This window comes from Sceloporus undulatus, chromosome 5 (assembly GCF_019175285.1).
Source record: "Sceloporus undulatus isolate JIND9_A2432 ecotype Alabama chromosome 5, SceUnd_v1.1, whole genome shotgun sequence".
Taxonomy (NCBI): Eukaryota; Metazoa; Chordata; class Lepidosauria; order Squamata; family Phrynosomatidae; genus Sceloporus; species Sceloporus undulatus.
Genome location: NC_056526.1, coordinates 159,517,539 through 159,535,810, shown reverse-complemented (window position 1 = coordinate 159,535,810; position 18,272 = coordinate 159,517,539). Strand labels below are relative to the sequence as shown.

The window sequence follows — 18,272 nt, the reverse complement described above, 5'->3', positions numbered from 1 at the left end:
ATCAGTGGAATGTACAACTTGGTGGTGGACACTAAGATAATGAAGATTATCGCACTGAGTATACCGCACGTATGTGTTCCAATCGGGTTCTCAGAACGTTTAAATGTGTTCCAAATGTGTTCCAGGAGAGTACAGATATGAATGTGTTCCCAGAGAGCTGAAACGTGATGAAAACGTTCCAAGAGAAGTGTGTGCGGTATTCTTATCCGTTCTCAAATCCGTTCCCTCATTCCTCCGTCTCCTGATTGGCTGAAAGAATGACAGGCAGGGAGGCAGGGAGACAGGGAGGCGAGCGACTGCAGTGAGGGAAGGTGTGTGTGTGTGAGGGGGGAAAGAAGGAGGGAGGGAAGGGAGGAAAAAGGGAGGAAAGGTGGGACAAGGAAGAGAAGAGGAAAGCAGGGAAAGAGAGGGAAAGAAGAGACCAGAGCAGAGAGCAAGAGGGAGAGGGTCTGGCTGCTTCTCCGGGGGGTCTCTAGTGTCATGTCCAGTGGGGCTCCTGTGCTGTCACAATGCAGGAGGCAGGGATGCCCAGGACCTTCTCCTCCTTCCCTCCAGGATAGAACCCACAAAAGTTCCTCTGTTTGGAGCACCACACAAAAGCAAGCAAACAACTCCCAGAATTCCATAGCAAAGAGCCAGACAAGAGTTAAAGCGGGGAGGGAAGCTCACAACCTGAAGGCACACATTACATGCACACACACAGGAGCAAAAGGGTGTCAAGCTGCCAAAAAGGGGAAATGGGATGACAGCAGAGGACTCTTCTTTTCTAACCGGTTTAAAGAGCTGCTATGGCTGCCGGGGCTCTGCCCTTGGCCCAGTCCCCTCCCTGGCAACTTGCTTTCCTTCGGCTTGAAGGGACCTCCATGGAGCTCCTCCTTCCCTCAAGGAAGAGGGGACCAGGGCAGAGAGCAAGAGGGAGAGGGTCTGGCTGCTTCTGCGGGGGGCCTCTGGTGTCATGTCCAGCGGGGCTCCTGTGCTTGCAGCCTGCAGGAGGCAGGGATGGCAGGGATGCCCAGGACCTTCTCCTCCTTCCCTCAAAGAGGGAACCCACAAAAGCTCCTCTGTTTGGAGCACCACAGAAAAGCAAGCAAACAACTCCCAGAATTCCATTGCAAAGAGCCAGACAAGAGTTAAAGCGGGGAGGGAAGCTCACAACCTGAAGGCACACATTACATGCACACACACAGAAGCAAAAGGGTGTCAAGCTGCCAAAAAGGGGAAATGGGATGACAGCAGAGGACTCTTCTTTTCTAACTGGTTTAAAGAGCTGCAATGGCTGCCGGGGCTCTGCCCTTGGCCCAGTCCTCTCCCTTTCCCTCCGCTTGAAGGGACCTCCGTGGAGCTCCCTTAATGCCCAGGCTGCCAAGGAGGGGACTCTGCCCTTGGCCCATCAAGTTACATAGGTTTTATCCTATTTTCTTCAAACATATGCCAGCATATGAAGCCCCAGCGTTTTATAGGGGCTTGCCTTCTTTCCCTCCCAAGAGAATCTTCGGAGGGAAGACTTCTCAGTGAGGCTGAGAAGCACTCTCCCGGCCAGAGTCCCTAGGCTTACTGAAATCCCCCACCTCCCTTCCCCATAGAAATCAATCCAAAAACTGAGTTTAAAAGGAGCAGAGGAGAGCCCTTTGGGTCTGCATCTGGGAGAGATTTTAAACTCCGTTTTTGGATTGATTCCTATGGGGAAGGGAGGTGAGGGATTTCAGTAAGCCGAGGGACTCAGGAGAGGCCAGCTCCATGGCCCAAGCCTCCCTTTTCCCTCTTTCCTGGGGGCAGCGCCTCTCCCGAGCCGTCCAACCACTGAGTGGCGACGTCATCAGAACACAGCCCACAAAAAGTAATACAGCAAACCGTTCTGAGAACGGTTTCAAGAAAAAGGAATCGCAGTGCGGTAAACTGCCGTTCTGATCACGTTCTGATCACGTTTTGATTTCTAATGCGGTAATATCCGTTCCAGGAACGTTCTCATCACGTGATGATATGGAACGTTCTCAGAACGCAGTGCGATAATCTTCACTGTCTAATACCTTTACTTGCAAGACCTCAATCAGGTTACAATTGCATTAGCCAATGGTCTAAGGTCAGATATAAATTACAGAGAATATGTTTATCTGATAACTGTCTTTCTATTGAAGACTTTCCTAAGACAATGTTTATTCTTGCTCATCAGATGAAAGATATAGAAAAATCCTTTATTCCCCACTTATACCACCTGCTCCTCAATTTATCTAGCCCTTTAATACTAATAGGGGTATAAACTATCTTTGGCCTTCCAGTGCTACCAGCTACTGTATTGGCAGTGAAAATCAACGACTGCTTCCTCCAAAATAATAGGCAGGATATTTTTGAATGCCGGTCACTGGAGAACAACAGTAGGAGTACTACAGTCAGCCCTTCTTATACATGGATTTTTATACACAGATTCAAGCATACATGGTTATACAAAAGTATACATTTCAAATATCAAACCTTGATTTTCCATTTTTTATAAGGGATACCATTTTGCTATGTCATTATATTCAACGGGACTTGAGCATCCATGGTTTTTGTTATACATGGAGGAATCTTGGAACCAAACGCCAGCGTATAACAAGGATCCACTGTACTGTGTTCATCCATGGCTCACAGGTTTCCCACAGATATCTGGCCACCAGTAAGCAGGATAAAGTTCTAGATACAATTTTAAGAACATAAAAATTTGCCTTTTATGAAGTCAGAAGAATGATCTACCATTAGTCTGACTCAACAGGTCTCTGCTTCAGTTCAGTTGTATATTGTTGATTTGTTACAAACATACACATGGGGGGAACCAATGATGGGCAAAACAGGAAATACGTATCATTCAGATCTTGGAAACTCCCCCCCCCCTTTTTTTTTTTTTTTTTAATTACAACTCACAACCTTGCTGGAGAGTTTTTGGAGCAGCAGTCCAAAAAAGCAGAACTTCCAAGCTCTAGTATCAGACCTTATATTATCTCCCTACTTTCCCAGTGAACAGCATAACCATGAGATGGCAGGTGAATAGCAAAAAGCCCCAGATTTACAGGCATTTATTACTATTTAAACTTGTTCCAGTGACAGATTCATACCCTGATGATGCAAATACATGTAATTCTGAAAACAAGTTAAAAGACTTGTCATTGCAGGATAATTAATCACTCATAAGAAGCCTTTGGGGAAACCACTTTCTAGTTCAGCTGAAAGATGGCCTAGAAACCTTTTATTTAAATTAATAAAACCTTCATAATGCTGGCAAGTGAGGTCTCGCTGGGACTGATGCCAGGTTATAGTCTTACTGCACAGGACTATGCTGTAGAATTCTCATTGTCGTTTAGCATTCTAATAAAACAAATAAGCAATTTTTTTCAGTCAACTTTCTATAAAATGTTTCCAGTCTGGCAATAGTTCATTTACAGCCCAACACTGCCACTATCACTTTTCTAAACATGCAAGGATATCACCATACATTATAATCAGCAGGGCTTTAATCACAAGTTAATTAGTATAGGATTTAGTAGTACCTTTTGCCACACATACTTTGTCAGTAAGTGATGCAAACTACTGAGTGTATAAGCTGAAAATTAAAACCAATTCAAGAGGAAAGCACTTGCTTTGTAACAAAGGTATGGTTATTGGTCCCAAGGCATAACAAAGGCAATGTACTACATGATGAAGACTGCTCATATGAATCTCCTTAACTTTTTCTTGGGGAGATTCACATAGGTTTCATAGAATGATGCTTTATAGTCGTGCCCAGAAGGGCAGAGAACATTCCAATAATTCAAACCATACATGATCACAGTCCCATGGTCTCTAATGCCCTATTGCAGTGGTTCTCAACCTGTAGGTCGTGACTCCTTTCGGGGTCGAACAACCCTTTCACAGGAGTTGCCTAAGACCATTGGAAAACACATTATTTACTATGGTCTTAGGAACTGAGACACCACAATTTTATGGTTGGGGGTCACCACAACATGAGAAATTGTATTAAAGGTCGTGGCATTAGGAAGGTTGAAAACCATTGCCTTATTGGTTTAGCTCATCCCGTTAGGCTCATTTTACTGAGCACCAGGAACACACTTGCCAACATCACATACGCTGTTGTTTAGCAAAGGTTGCCAAGATGAGATAGCCTATAAAAAAAAAGAGGGGGAAGCACTGTAGTAAGCAGTCTCCAATATGCAGAGGTCCCTTACAGAAAGATTCAGACTTAATAAGATCCTGGCACTATTCATCCCACAGGACTCTTAGGACCCCTCTACATAATTCACATTACAGTCATATTCTGATCCATTCAGATTGCTGTGATCAATATGTGTAAAATGTACACGTTATATGGCCATCTGTCGGGGATGCTTTGATTGTGTATTCCTGCATGGCAGGGGATTGGACTTGGTGGCCCTTGAGGTCTCTTCCAACTCTATAATTCTATGGCCTCATTCACAGTACAATATAAACTGGTCTGGAAATTGGTTTTAAGGGGGAGTCATTCATACTCGCTCCAATTGTCTCCGATTTGATTTGCAGGGTGGCTGGTGCAAGACCCATTTAAACCAGTGCTTTTGAATCCAAGGCACTTACCGCTTCGTTTCAAAAGCATCTTTTGTTTAGGGAGCCACCAACAGGAACATGCTGTCAATGCCATTTGGAACACTCAGGAGGGAGAGGTTATACGCACAGGAGGGGCAGATGTTATGGTGACCCTATAGCCACTCTAGCATGGGGTTTAAAGATCCCAGACAGCTTCCCTCAGCCCTTTAAAAATTAAAGATCCCAGGCTGCTTCCCAGGGAATACAACAGGGGAATGCAGTTTAATGTTGAACAAAGTCAGGGATGGGGTTCTTTTGGGAACATGATGACACGTGGATTTGTTTTTTTAAATAGTCTGACAGTTTCTGCACACTGTTGCTTTTGTGTGGCTGCAACTGGGGATTGCGTCACCGAAACAGAGTGACGAATGTGCACGTCATTTGATTGACATTTTAAAAAAACTGGCAACAGTTGAGCACATTTGAGATGGAGAATTCATTTTGAATCGATCCAAAGGGAAATGTGAACATGAATTGGGTTAAATTGCCACGGGCAGCTTCAATCATGGCAAACATAGTCGGAACTTGTATTCGGTGTTGCATCGATGACACAATTGGAATATCTGTGCTGGCCAAATGGCCGTAATAAAGTTGTTGTTGTTGTTGTTGTTATTGGAATATCTTCAGTGCAAAAATGTAAGTGTGAATGAGATCTATGATTCTATTAATCACACAGTTTTAAAAAAATACACCCCTGGCACAATTAATATATATAATTTTCTAGAATCTATGCAACAAACTCTATGTAAAAACTTCACATAATTATCTCAGAAAGATTTACAACAACTTTTGTCAAGCACATCAGTGTTATCATGCCACAGATGGAATATTAGGGTTTAGAGCCAGATGCAAGATTGCAAGAGGACCAAATTTTCATTGAGGATTTCTAGCTGCACATCAGGCTTTTGGCACCTATACTATTCTACATCACCACATTAATACTTAATTCTTAAACAGGTTTTACATGCTCCCTTCTGGCTGCTCCAGCACAGAGAATAAGTTATTATTTACTAGTTCCTCAGTATCTCTAAAAGCATCAGCAAAGTGTGGCAGAATGACCCAACATAAACACAGCTCAGGAAGCATGCAGATCCCAGGAGAGCAACTGAATTAATTGGTAATTCTATTTGGATCCCATAGCTGAGAGCTGGAGTGTAGTGCAGATCCCACAGCACTGAATGGGCATGGAGCCAACACACAATGATCACTACATCCAATATGGAATTGTACAGCACAACTGCCATCACTTCATGAAGTGGCTGTGCTTATCTGCCCCATGCACTAAAGCAGTGGTTCCCAAAGTGGGCAGTAGCGTCCCCTGGGGGTGTTGGAAAGCCCGGGGGCACTGAGGGGAAAAAGAGCAGCAGGGGTGCTAAGGAGGGTAAAGGGGGTGGCAGGGAATTGTGGGGATGGGAGTTGCAAGTCTCAGGCTGAAGTCTTTGAACACTGCCTCACCATAAGCTACTTCCAGTAGGACAATGGATTCTATGAGCAGAGAGATGGGGTAGTCATGGGAAGCCATGTGAGCCCCATGATAGCAAATTTTTACATGGAACACCTGGAGGAGATGGAGGAGGAGGGCAGCTGCAGGGACATTTCTTGGCATGGGCTACCCAGGCAGCCCTTCCTTCCTCAGGTGGAAATCCTGCTGAGCTTGCCAGCCTGCTTGCCCTCTTGGCCAGGCACCGCATTTGGACAATGTTGTTCTGTTCCTTCTCTAGAGGGACCTCCCTCTTTCCCAGGCCACTCCCCAGCCTCACCTTCCTTCCCCCAAATACAAACTTATGGGGTTCCAGGTTCCCTTTGGAACTTGGGCTTGCTAGCAGCAATTGTTGTTGTGTGCCTTCAAGTTGTTTTGGCTCATAGTGACCCCAAGGAGTTTTCTTGAAAATTTTTCTTCAGAGGGGGTTTGCCATTGCCTTCCCCTGTGACTGGGAGAGTGTGACCTGCCCAGGGTTACCCAGTGGGGTTGCATGGCAAGCAGAATTTCATTTACTTTATTTGCAAAATTACCGAAAAGCAGCCGCTTCTCTTGCTTAGGATACTTTCTCACTTCTCCCCTCCCCTCCAGTAGAACAGTGGACCTAATACCAAGAAATAGGCGTGGAGTGGGCGGCACTAGCATTGTCATCCAAGAGGAAAGGGGGCGGTATCCTGAAAAAGTTTGAGAACCATTGCACTAAAGTGTATAGAACCAATTTCTCTCTGGAAGTTCAATAATCTAATCTCTTCAGACAAGTACCATAACCATGAGTACCATCACCTGCTGTGTAAGAGCGTTTTAATTGAAAATGCTAGTAATTAAACCCACAACCCCATATACAAAGCAAAGCCTGGAAAAATTACTTTTTGGAATACAACACCCAGTGTCCATGTTAACTAGAATTGGTAGCCTAAAACTGATGTTTCCGAGCTCTGATGTATGGTATGTCAAACAACTGAGATTTAGCTAACGACCTTCCTACTTCAGTTTTTGGGTTCACATGAATATTTACCATTCATTCATTCATTCATTCATTGCATTTGCCTTGCATAATTAAAAAAAACACTTTAAAAACATTAAACTACCAATCAAAAACTCAATAAAAAGTCCAAACTCCTCTTTAAGAATAATTCTAAACTAAGCAAATAGTTTAAAAAAGCAACCACAGCAGACATGCCTAATTTCAAGAACAACAACCCAGAAGGGATGGAGCCAGCCTGACCAACCATAGGAGGGAGTTCAAAAGTCCTGGTGCGGCTACAGAGAAAGTCCTGTGATACGTAACATGGCCTCAGCTGATGATCTTAGTTGATCTTAGATTTCAGGCAGCAGGTAATCTTTCAAATAACCTAGTCCCAATCAGTTTAGTTTTATTAGTCAAAACCAGCATGTCAAATTGGGCTTGAAAGCCAGTGTAGTTCTTGTAAAACTACATAGTATTATTGGTCTCTAAAATGGACCATAATTAATGTGGTTAGATCAGTAAAGGTGCCACTGTATAAAAGGATATAAATGGATTCAAATATTCAGTATTTCACTGTACAGAAAATGTGCAGACACTACATGGAGAGGATATTCAGGGTTCTAGGGTTATAAAATGGCCAGATAAAGTAAGGACAGACCACAGCTCACTGCATATTTAGTATGCAGAACATCCTAGATTTAATCCCTGGCATTTCTAGCTGAAATGATTAGGTAGCTGTCATCTGAGACTATGGAGAGTTGATACCAGTCAGAGTGGACAACACTGGGCAATATGAACAAATAATTTGACCTGATAAAAAGCACCACCAGGCTTGGCTGTACAACTACTATTGCCAAGTTTCTGAGTATAGTGTGAAGCCCTACAAGCTGGATGTCTTTCTGACTCACATATTTATCAGAATATTTACTCTGTTTTACTGCCTCATGGGTCCCCCCCACATGGCCTGACACATTCTTTATCCCAGCGTGTTACATCATCTTGGACTACACACACACACAAACACACACATATTCCAATCTCAATCTCTCCCTACACACGCACATACTGTATATCAATATTTTCCATCCCCTGCAAATACATCAAGTGCCTCACTTTCTCTCCTGAGCGGATATAAAAACACTGGTTCACCATCCTCTAAGTGTGAAATATTAATACAAAATTCCCAAGCAAACATTAAAGGTACAGTGTTAGAAACCTATAATTGGTTGACTGAATCACCGCACCCAGATCCTGAGAGCTTCAAGAAAGCATGATACCGATCTACACACAACTATGACAAATGGAAAAGTCTTCCAATAAAATCTGTATCTTCCCATATGAGACAACATGTTTTAAATATATCGTTAGTATCTAGCCTTAATAAAAATGTAATTGTTTCCAAATCATCTTTCAGACTAGAAATAGCCCCAAAGCAATTTAAAGTATAAAACTTTGAAACAATTTAAAACTTTAAAATCATATTGAATCCCTGGACCACAACAGTGTAGTTATGGGTGGGGGGTACAAAATGAGAGCGCTGCTCTCGCAAATAAGAATTCTGCCCCCCGCAATGAAATTTTCCTTCAGTCTTCAAATTTCTAGCATTATAATAACTTAGAACTTCAGTTGAACATATAGAAATACAGTTTAGGCGTCCAAAGAAAAGGGCCAGGCAAAGTTACCAAGGGAATTGGAAGACAGCAAATATAAATGCTCTAGGTGTGTGAACAATTTTCAGTGTCAATGGAGTTTGTCACATGGAGGGTGAATTGGTAAAATCCCGTGCAGAAACGGGATTTTAAAATCCGGGTGTTGTTTGTCAAATATATTGGCATGAAAGAGAAATAACAAGAAAATGATCAGAACGGAAAGCTCCTTTGTACTTTCGGAATTTAGCGAAAATAAAAAGGAGCTGGTTTTGATGGCTCTGCATTCGTGTTATTTTCGTTTTATTTCTCTTTCACGCAAATGTTGTCTGAAAAACATACCGCAAATGTGGATTTTTTCAACTTTCTGTCTGGGTTAACCCCAAATGTCATCTGAAAAACAACCCGTAAATGTGGGTTGTTTTCCCTTTAAATTTAGTTTCTGCATGGGATTTGTCCCATGTGATAAACTGGAATCTCTCTGCAATGATAGAAACCTGGGGACTGAATGATGGGGAAGAGTATTCTAATTCAGAGGGACAACAACCTCATTTTGATACCCGCCAACCCCCACAATAGCTACATCCTTAGTATATCAGAATTTAGGCAAACCTGTACCAAATCAGAAAAAATGGAAATGCGATCAACAATACCATCCTGGGTGACAACCAGGCAGTAAATGATGGTTGTGTGTGCCACCAAGTTAATGATCAGTCAACACTGATGCTACGGTGGGTATAACTGATATAATTTTTACAAGCTAGCTGTGTTCCAGTGTTACCAGCACACAGAGCATGAAATGTTTGTGTGAGTTGGAGGCTAATAGGCTAATAATTACCCACACAATTGCATTGCCTTTTCTTCTCACTGGAGTATCAGACTCCTATAATAGATAGTAAAATGGACTTGCCTAGCCTTCTGGAATTGAGCCTATCATGCAGTCCAATGGGGAAAGGGCTTTTACTAATATGCAGTAGTCTACATTTGTTGATTTTTAATGGATAATCTTTTTTAAAAGTGTTCAGTTCTACTGATGGTTTAATTATTCTTTAACTTTTGTATGGTTTTAAGTTATACACATTTTAACTTCTATCTGTTTTAATGTTAGTAAGCCATCTTGAATATTGGGGCTGAGAAAAAGGAAGGATATAGATAAATAATGCTGGAGGGAGAAGCATTAAAAGGCATTAGGTACATTGTGGGTACTTCCCCTCTCTTACAGAACAGCAGCAAGCTAGAAAAGGATTGTGAGCATGTAGAGAGCCTTCTCTCACTTATCTATACTACCTATGGGCATTTCATAGGTTTTTAAAATACATTTGAAATAAATGGATGAAAGCAAGAAGGAAATAAATGTTGAAAGTAATACAAGTAATTTTGTATTGGCATAATTTAAGAATAATATTCTGATCACTTCATACATGCAAGTAGTAGAGGAAAGGTGATAAATATCACATACATCCTCATAGCAAAAGGGAAAGCCTACTGATACTGTACTTCAATGTGGCACAGTATGATGCACTTGAATATTGTACTCAGTGATTCAAAGGAGTGTCATTTTCATGATGGAGGGAGAGGGACTTGCCATATGAAAAAGCCTCTAAATAATTGTAAGTCCCGTCAATGTTTTGGGTAGGAGATGACAAAGATCTAAAAACATAAACATTTAGCTACCTTTCTACCTATTCTTAGGACTGATAAAAGCCATGAAGAGACTGCTAGTTTAAAAACATAAAAATAAAAAGAAGCACTGTTCCATTGGCAACAGTTAAGCTTATAAATTAGAATCCACTTTTAGATCCCGTCTCTTCACCTTTTCTTTGTGAAACTGACATTCTTGACTTTGACAAATGCATTTGGCCACATGAAAACGCAAAAGAGGTCTGGAAGAAAACTAACCCATTTATTTTTTTGCTGGCAAAAGAACAACCTTAATGTATTCACTCTCAAGACCTGAACTGACTCAGAAACTGGAGCTTCTCAGCATCTATTCTGGTGGTCTGAAAGAAACACCCCTGACTCATCTGTTTCTATTAAATAAATGTTTTCAATGTCAATTAAATGTATTCAGCAGGATATTAAAACATGCTAGACGGAACCACTGACTCACATTTCAATAAACTGTATCAAAACTGAATGGGAAAAAACGGGAGAATCTTCTTACTTGCCACATTTTTATTATGATTTTATGTTTATTTAATGCAAGTATGAGTAAAACCTCTAATTAGAATATTTTTTTTAAAAAAAGAATAAAAAATAAAACAAAACAGGAAATATACTTAAGGGTTTTTTTTTAAAAAAGCTCAGCTATGGAGCTGAGCTTCTGGCACCACAAAGAAATTACCCAAAATGCTCCCAGGTCTAAGTCCGACCTCTGAATTTTTTCAATAGGCAAAGAAGCATAAATGATTGATTTGGGGGAAATGCTTTATGAAACAATGAAGGACATGCAGCAGGGGGTGCTAGAGAATCCTTCTCCCTGTTTTCCCTGGGGAAATTGTAGGGTTTTTAAAAATGGTACATGAAGCTCTTTAAAAAACAAACAAAAAAACACACTGCCTTGTAATTCCTGCTTGGCAAAATGAAGACAAACTAAAAAAAGTAAGGAATGTTCCACAAAGTTAGCCTGCAGAACTTTACCCAATTACCTGAGAGCAACTAAGTAAAACTTACTTCGGAGTAGAGATGCATAGTTCCCACCTTGTCCATTAATAAAAGACTACCAGTAGCTAATTTCTCACAACTCCCCCAAAAGTCACTTCTTCTGACATGAAATTCAAGATATATGGGATCTAGTTGTGGTTACTCAGCAGTGAAAAGAAAGGCATTGTGTCTTTCCCATTACTGTATTGAGGAACTCTCCATTACTGTGTCCCAAGCTTCAGTAAGCCCTGACTCTAATTAAGCCTGCCACCTGCTTTTACTACATGCCAACCAGCTGTGACCTCAATATTTTTCCAGCTTCACATCAACTTTGGTGAAACACAAATCCAGTTTTTACCACACCAAGCAACCTCTTCCAACCACCTCATTTCAGCTCTCATTTTCTGCATTCACAATTCCCTTAGTTACACCCTTCACTTTTCTCACTGCTGACATCTGTATTTATGAGACTGCCTCCTGATCAGACCAACAATTTTTCACTATTCACTATTATTTATAGGAAATCACACCTCTGCAACTCTTTGTTCCTGTTCAGTGTTCCATTTCCCAAATATCCTTGTTGTCATTCATTAATAAGAGACATGCCTTCCTTTAGGTACAGCAGCCCTGGTAGAGAATGGTGTCAGTGAGAGCCAAGCCATCAATCAGAGCTAATCCAAAGAACATGGCGGTCCTTCTCTGGATCCCTGCTTAGTAGAGCTTGACCAGATGAATCAGAAGGTCCATAGCACTAAAATAACCAACACAGTTACGTCCATCTTTTTACAGTATTTGTTTTATAACTGTATATTCTAGGAATGTAGGAAGCTGCCTTACACTGAATCAGACCTTGACTTCATCTCGCCCAGTACTGTCATCTCAGTCTGCCAGTATTTTAGGGAGGTTTCTTTCCTAACCCAACAAAAGTAGCATCCGCACTGCAGAAATAATCGTTTGACACCCCTTTAACTTCCAGTAGTTTGGTGGTGCACCAGTGCACCCTTGACGGGGAAGGCTGAATGTCTCACCAAACTAAAATTCTCAGGATTCCATAGCACTGAGCCATGGCAGTTAAAGTGGTGTCAAAGTGGATTATTTCTGCAGTGAAGATGCAGCCTGGGATATCATATTCCCACTGGGAAACCAATCCTAACCAGGCCTGGCCCTCCTTACCTTACAAAATTAGACAATATCAGGTGAGTTCAGGGTGGTATGGTGGAACTTCACTTTTAACAACATTCTTTCTTTTGAGAGAGTTATTTGGTGCTCCTTTCGCCAGCTTACCACGGAAGAAAGACCATTTGGAAGCACCTTAAAACTTGGACTCTCCTTATGAATGGTGTTTGCCCCACATTTTCTCCTTCGTGATCAAGACTTTTTCCTCCTTTTATCATCCTGCAGTGCATTCTGAACCCATTCATCAGAACATGTTGCCAATTTCACCTTCTAATCCCTAAGGCCAGCTACTGTGTGATCCACCCTTTATGAACATACTTACAATGCAGCAAACTGGGGTGGCCAGGGGGAGAGGTGAAAGAGAGCTGAACTGGCTGCCAATTATGAATATAATTAAAAGAAGTCAGAAATTCTGGTACAAGAAGAAAAGCATACATCTACAGGAAATACAGAAGAAAACCAATGTGGAACAGAGCAGAAGTGCTGCTAGTACAGACACACCCAGTTTGTGCAAAGTGGGAGAACCAATATATATATATATATATATATATGGTTCAAGTTAATAGCCAAAGTCTTTTTTAATTATTCTCTTTCATTTAACAAGTGATCAGTTTTAATGCTGTAATAGTTTAATTTTACTTGAATGATCACTTTTGTACATTTTTAACTGTACTGTGCTTTTAAATTGTACACCACTTTTGGTCCCAATTGGGGAGAGCGAGATACAAATACAATAATAATAATAATAATAATAATAATTCAGTTAACTGATTCCTACCAGGATTCTACTCCAGCAAACTGACTAGGGAATATGGCTTTAGGAACCAATGACACCCAATTATGAAATTAAAAAGTAACACTTTTGATTTCTGATTGCTCCTTTAAAAAGAAAAAGTCCACTGACCTATTCTCTCTCTTATTAGTGTGTGTGTGTGTGTGTGTGTGTGTGTGTACCTCAGTGTGAATCTCCACCCTGCTAGTAAGACTGCATCCGCACTGCAGAAATACTCCGGTTTGACACTGCTTTAACTCCCCTGGCTCAATGCTATGGAATCCTGGGAACTGTCATTTGAACTACAATTCCCAGAATCCATAGCACTGAACCAAGCAGGGTAACCAGATGCCCACCCACCCACCTCCCTCCAGAACATGTCCTCCATTTCACCCTTCTGTCCAGGAGGAATTCCAAAATGTCCTCCATTTTGAGCATGACTCTGGAGCATGCATTTTAAATCTATCTTTAAATTGATACTTTGATTTGGTCCAAGAACCACATCATGCATGACTGAGTCAGTCCCGCTGCCTTGTCCTCCTTTGCAGTGATGCCATCTGGCCACCCTGGGTTTGACACTGCTTTCACTGTCCAGACTCAGTGCCATGGAATTCTGGGAAGTGTCGTTTGTGAGTCGTTTGAACTACAATTCCCAGAAATATTCCCATCACACTGTGCCAAGCAGGGTGACCAGATGCCCACTTTTCTTTCTTTCCCCAGGACACGTCCTCCATTTTGGAATGTCCATTTGGGAATTCCCAAACCTTTTGTGGTGCCACAACAAACGAATCTAGTTCCCAGAATTCCATAGCATGTAAAAAAAACCAGGTGTCAAAGCGGGACATTCCTGCAGTGTGGATGAAGTCTGAGGAGATGCCTTCCACACATCTCCTTTTAGAGAGATGTAAAAGCAGGTCCTCACTTTCCCCCAAAGGAAAGCTGAGCATCCCCCCACACTCCAAGGGGGGGGGGAGAAGCCCCAAAACTTTCCCAGCTCCCTTCCCACAAAACTCCCTCCAGAGAAGCCCCCCCAAAGCCTTGGTGCCCAGGAAGCCCCTCAAGGCAGGAGGGTCCCCCATCCATCCCTCCAGGAGAGACTTACATGGTGCCCAAGATGGGCGAAGGCGGGTAGCAGCCAGACAGCTCCCGGTGGGTCCTCACTGCCTGGGGCTGAGGGGGCTCCAGCCCGCCATTGACCCCCCTCCAACTCCAGTGGGGCTGGGGCTGCCCTTGGCCACCACCTTCCTCCTCCTCCTCCTCCTCCTCTTCCTCCTCTCCTTCCTCCTCTTGCTGGGCTCCCTTCTGCTTCTGGAGCTGAGGAGGGAAGGTCACTCTGCCTTGCTGCCCCTGGCTCCTTTTCCTGCCCTTGCTGGACATCTTGGTGGAGAAGTCTCCTCAGACTGACCCCTTGAATGGCCAGGAGCTGGCTGCCCTCCTCCTCCTCCTCCTCCTCCTCCTCCTCTAGGAAAGGATGGAGGCTGAGCCAGCTCCTCTGCCTTTGCCAGCGGGTGGGGATGGGAATGGCATCTGGTGCCCCCCAATCCCAGAAGAAAGGGGAAGGTGCCCACTGGAGGGTCCTCTCAAAGAAGGGGAGGCGAGGGAGGGAAAGGCATCGCTGCTGCTGCTGCTCTTGCTGCTGCCTCCCTCCTCTCTGTCCTTCTCAGCATCTCTTCTTTGCTAAAGAGAGGCTCATTTCCCACAGAGAGCAAGAGGGAGGGAGGCTGGGTGTGTGTGGGGGGGGGAGTGGGCAGCCACCACCACAACCAGCCCAAACCACACATCGCAGAAAGGATCATTCACACACTGTAGAAAGGATCCGGTTTAAGTACCCTGGTTGCATGTGGTGAAACACACTGCAGAAACCATTCAGTCTGAGGCTGCCTTTGGCTCAGTGCTAGAGAATCCTGGGGAATGTGGCACCAGAAGGGACGTACTAAAACCAGGACAGGACTTGCCCACAGGGAAACCATACTTGCCCCAGAGACAATCCTTGGAGAAGCCTTGCCCATATAGAGACTCATGGGGATTACTTGCCCATAAAGAACCATTGGGGAATGCTTGCCCATTAGTGATCATGGGGATCACTTGTCCATAAAGAATTATGGGGATTACTCGCCCATAGAGAACGATTGGAGAATACTTGCTCATAAAGAACCATTGGGGAATACTTGCCCATAAAGGATCATGGGGATCACTTGCCCATAGAGAACCATTGGGGAATACTTGTCCATTCTCTATGGGCAAGTATTCCCCAATGATTCTCTATGGGCAAGTACTGTCCTTTGTTTTAATTTGTCTAGCACCACTGCTATCTCTCTGACAGAAAAAAGGCTAAATGTCTCACAAAATGACAGTTCCCAGATTCCCTAGCATTGAGCCACAACTGTTAAAGCAGTCTAAAAGTGAATTATTTCTGCAGTGTGTTTCGGACCACAGAGGGAAAATAACCTGAGAGAAAACCTTTCTCTGTGTGTGTGTGTTGTGTGCCTTCATTTTCTGACTTATGGCAACCCTAAGGTGGTGCACCTATCCTGGGCTTTTGTTCTTGGCAAGTTTTGTTCAGAAAGGTTTTGCCATTGCCTTCCCCTGAGGAGGCTGAGAGAGTGTGACTTGCCCAAGGTCACCCAAAGGATTCATGGCCAAGCTGGGAGTCCAACTCTGGTCTCTAGAGCCATCTATTGTTGTGTGTGCCTTCAAGCTGTTTCCTAAGTAAGGGGAACCTAGCATGGGGTTTTCTTGGCAAGGCTTGTTCAGAGAGGATTTGCCATGGCCATCCTCTGAGGCTGAGAGTGTGACTTGCCCCAAGGTCATCCAGTGGGTTTCCATGGCCGAGGCAGGATTCGAACTCTAGCCTCCAGAGTCATTGCTGCTGTGCGCGTTCAAGTCATTTCTGACTTGTGGATACCCTGAGGGGAACCGATCATGGGGTTTTCCTGGCAAGGTTTGTTCAGAGGAGGTTTGTCATCACCATCCTCTGAGGCTGAGAGTGTGTGACTTGCCCCAAGGTCACCCAGTGGGTTTTCATGGCTGAGCCAGGATCCAAAAACCAGAAGGCCTCTTCACTGCAGGGGCTCTCCTCTTTCTCTCTCCTACCTGCAAATACACACTGCAAAGACACACACTTGCAGATGGGCAAAGCTGGGTTGTTTTAGATCCTCAGCCAAGAGCTGCTAATATACAGGGGACTCTGAAAGGTCCAGCTTGGCTGCTGTGTGTGAAAGAGAGATTGTGGTGCTTTCCAAGGCAACTATGAGAGAATTTAGTGATGGGACGGCCGTGCCCATGTTACACTTTAAAATGCCACATGTCTCTTTGTGATTTTCACCACTCAGCTAGGTAATAATAATAAAAGCTTCTGGGGTGTATGAGCTAATATGTAGGTCATTAGAAAAGATGTTTAAAGATCTCAGGCCTAAAGTTAAGTACATTTTTATAAGGGACCTGCTAAAAGCATCTTTGAGTTTCTAAGATTTTATTTGCATGCACACATCAATTTTGGCAATGTGAGACAAGAAATGGAAGAGAGCTAGCTTTAAAATGAATTTACACTTCAAGCCTGTACAGGTTTAAGATTTAATTACAACTTTTTTTAAAATACATTTATTTATTTATTGTGTAAACAAAGATCAGCTTTTCTTTCTTTTTGGCTTGAGATGTTGTCTTTTCGCATATTTGTTTGTCTTTAGTCCAGAATTCTTCTGGCTCCCAGTCAATTAGGCTTAATAGTGCAAATCTCTTTTTTATATATATTATCTTTACATTCTAAAGGGATGTTATTCAGGTTGTATTTTGATGTTAATATTTCATGATCTGTGCCACGATCTGCTTCTGGTCTTGTTTTTGCAAAGAGATTGGGTTTTTCTATCTTCTGTTTCAAATTACGCAGACTGTCTGATTTCCATATTGGCCATCAGGTGATGTCCATCTATACAGTTGCATCTTTGGTTGCCTGAAGAATGTGTTCATAACAAACAGGTGGCTTTGCAAAAGTCAGTCACTCTCCTGCTCCATTTCTTGATCCTGGGCCAAATTCCTATGATGGTTTTGCTCTGTTTCCTAATTTTGTGTTCAGTCATCTGTGATTACCAACATGTCCTGTTTTGCTGTGTGGTCAATTTCTTCTTGGGCTCAGGCACAGAATCTTTCAATTTCTTTCCCTTCTGCAGTTAGAACATAAATTTGGATTATGTTTATGCTGGTGGGTTTTCTCTGACATTTTACTGATATTATTCAGTCAGACTCGCAGTCCCACCACTGTGGAAAGGCAGTGCCATGGTGAGAAATTACAATTAGGTTATTACACAAATGTGTAAATAATCTCACATTTTCCTCATATTTACTTGGTTGCATTTGTCAAAACGACAACCAAAACCTATCTTTAATCTTTTTGGTAATTATAGGGATAATGCTAAAAACAGTTTTAATACAATCAGCATCTCCCCCTTATTTGAAAATGAATCTCATTATGCTGTATTGTACAGAGATGATAGGAAAAGATGATTGCAATTGCAAGAAGAACGTAGTCATTTTATCTTCCTTTGTTCCCTGAGTCATTATACTTTGTGCTTTTACAATGTGATTCCTTGAGTTCCCACTACCGATAGCCTACTAAAAGAAGTGGAGTGTTGACTGAAGGGCCCTACACAATTATAGCACTTTGATTCCAGTTTAACTGCCCTGGCTGAATCTTGAAGTTTATAGTTTGGTGAAGCATTAGAGCTCTCTGGCTCAGATTTCTCAAAGTCCCTCCCTAAACTCCAAATCACAGCATTCTATAGTATGAAAAAACAGGATTTGTGGGGGGGGGGGGGATATTCTAATTTTAACTTTTGTTAATGATTAATGTAGGATTTTTTAAATTGTGTTTTAATATTATTACAATGGTTTTAGGTAATGTTGTTTTATTTTTTGTGAGCCACTTTGGGTCTCATACCAAGAGAAAGATGGCACATAAATGCAATAAATAAATAATAAGTGGAATATAATTGTAGCTATGTC

At 42.5% G+C, this 18,272-nt stretch overlaps 1 protein-coding gene across 1 annotated transcript in view; it reads right to left on the bottom strand.

Annotated features, from left to right (window-relative positions):
- The window catches only part of TRPC3 (transient receptor potential cation channel subfamily C member 3), a 63,697-nt gene extending 48,790 nt beyond the window's left edge, over window positions 1–14,907 (bottom strand). Inside the window, exon 1 of the mRNA XM_042470919.1 lies at window positions 14,377–14,907. Within this exon, the coding sequence (XP_042326853.1) occupies window positions 14,377–14,651 (275 nt within the window). The 5' untranslated portion in view covers window positions 14,652–14,907. The remainder of the gene's footprint in view (window positions 1–14,376) is intronic.
- Between the last annotated feature and the right edge of the window lie 3,365 nt (window positions 14,908–18,272).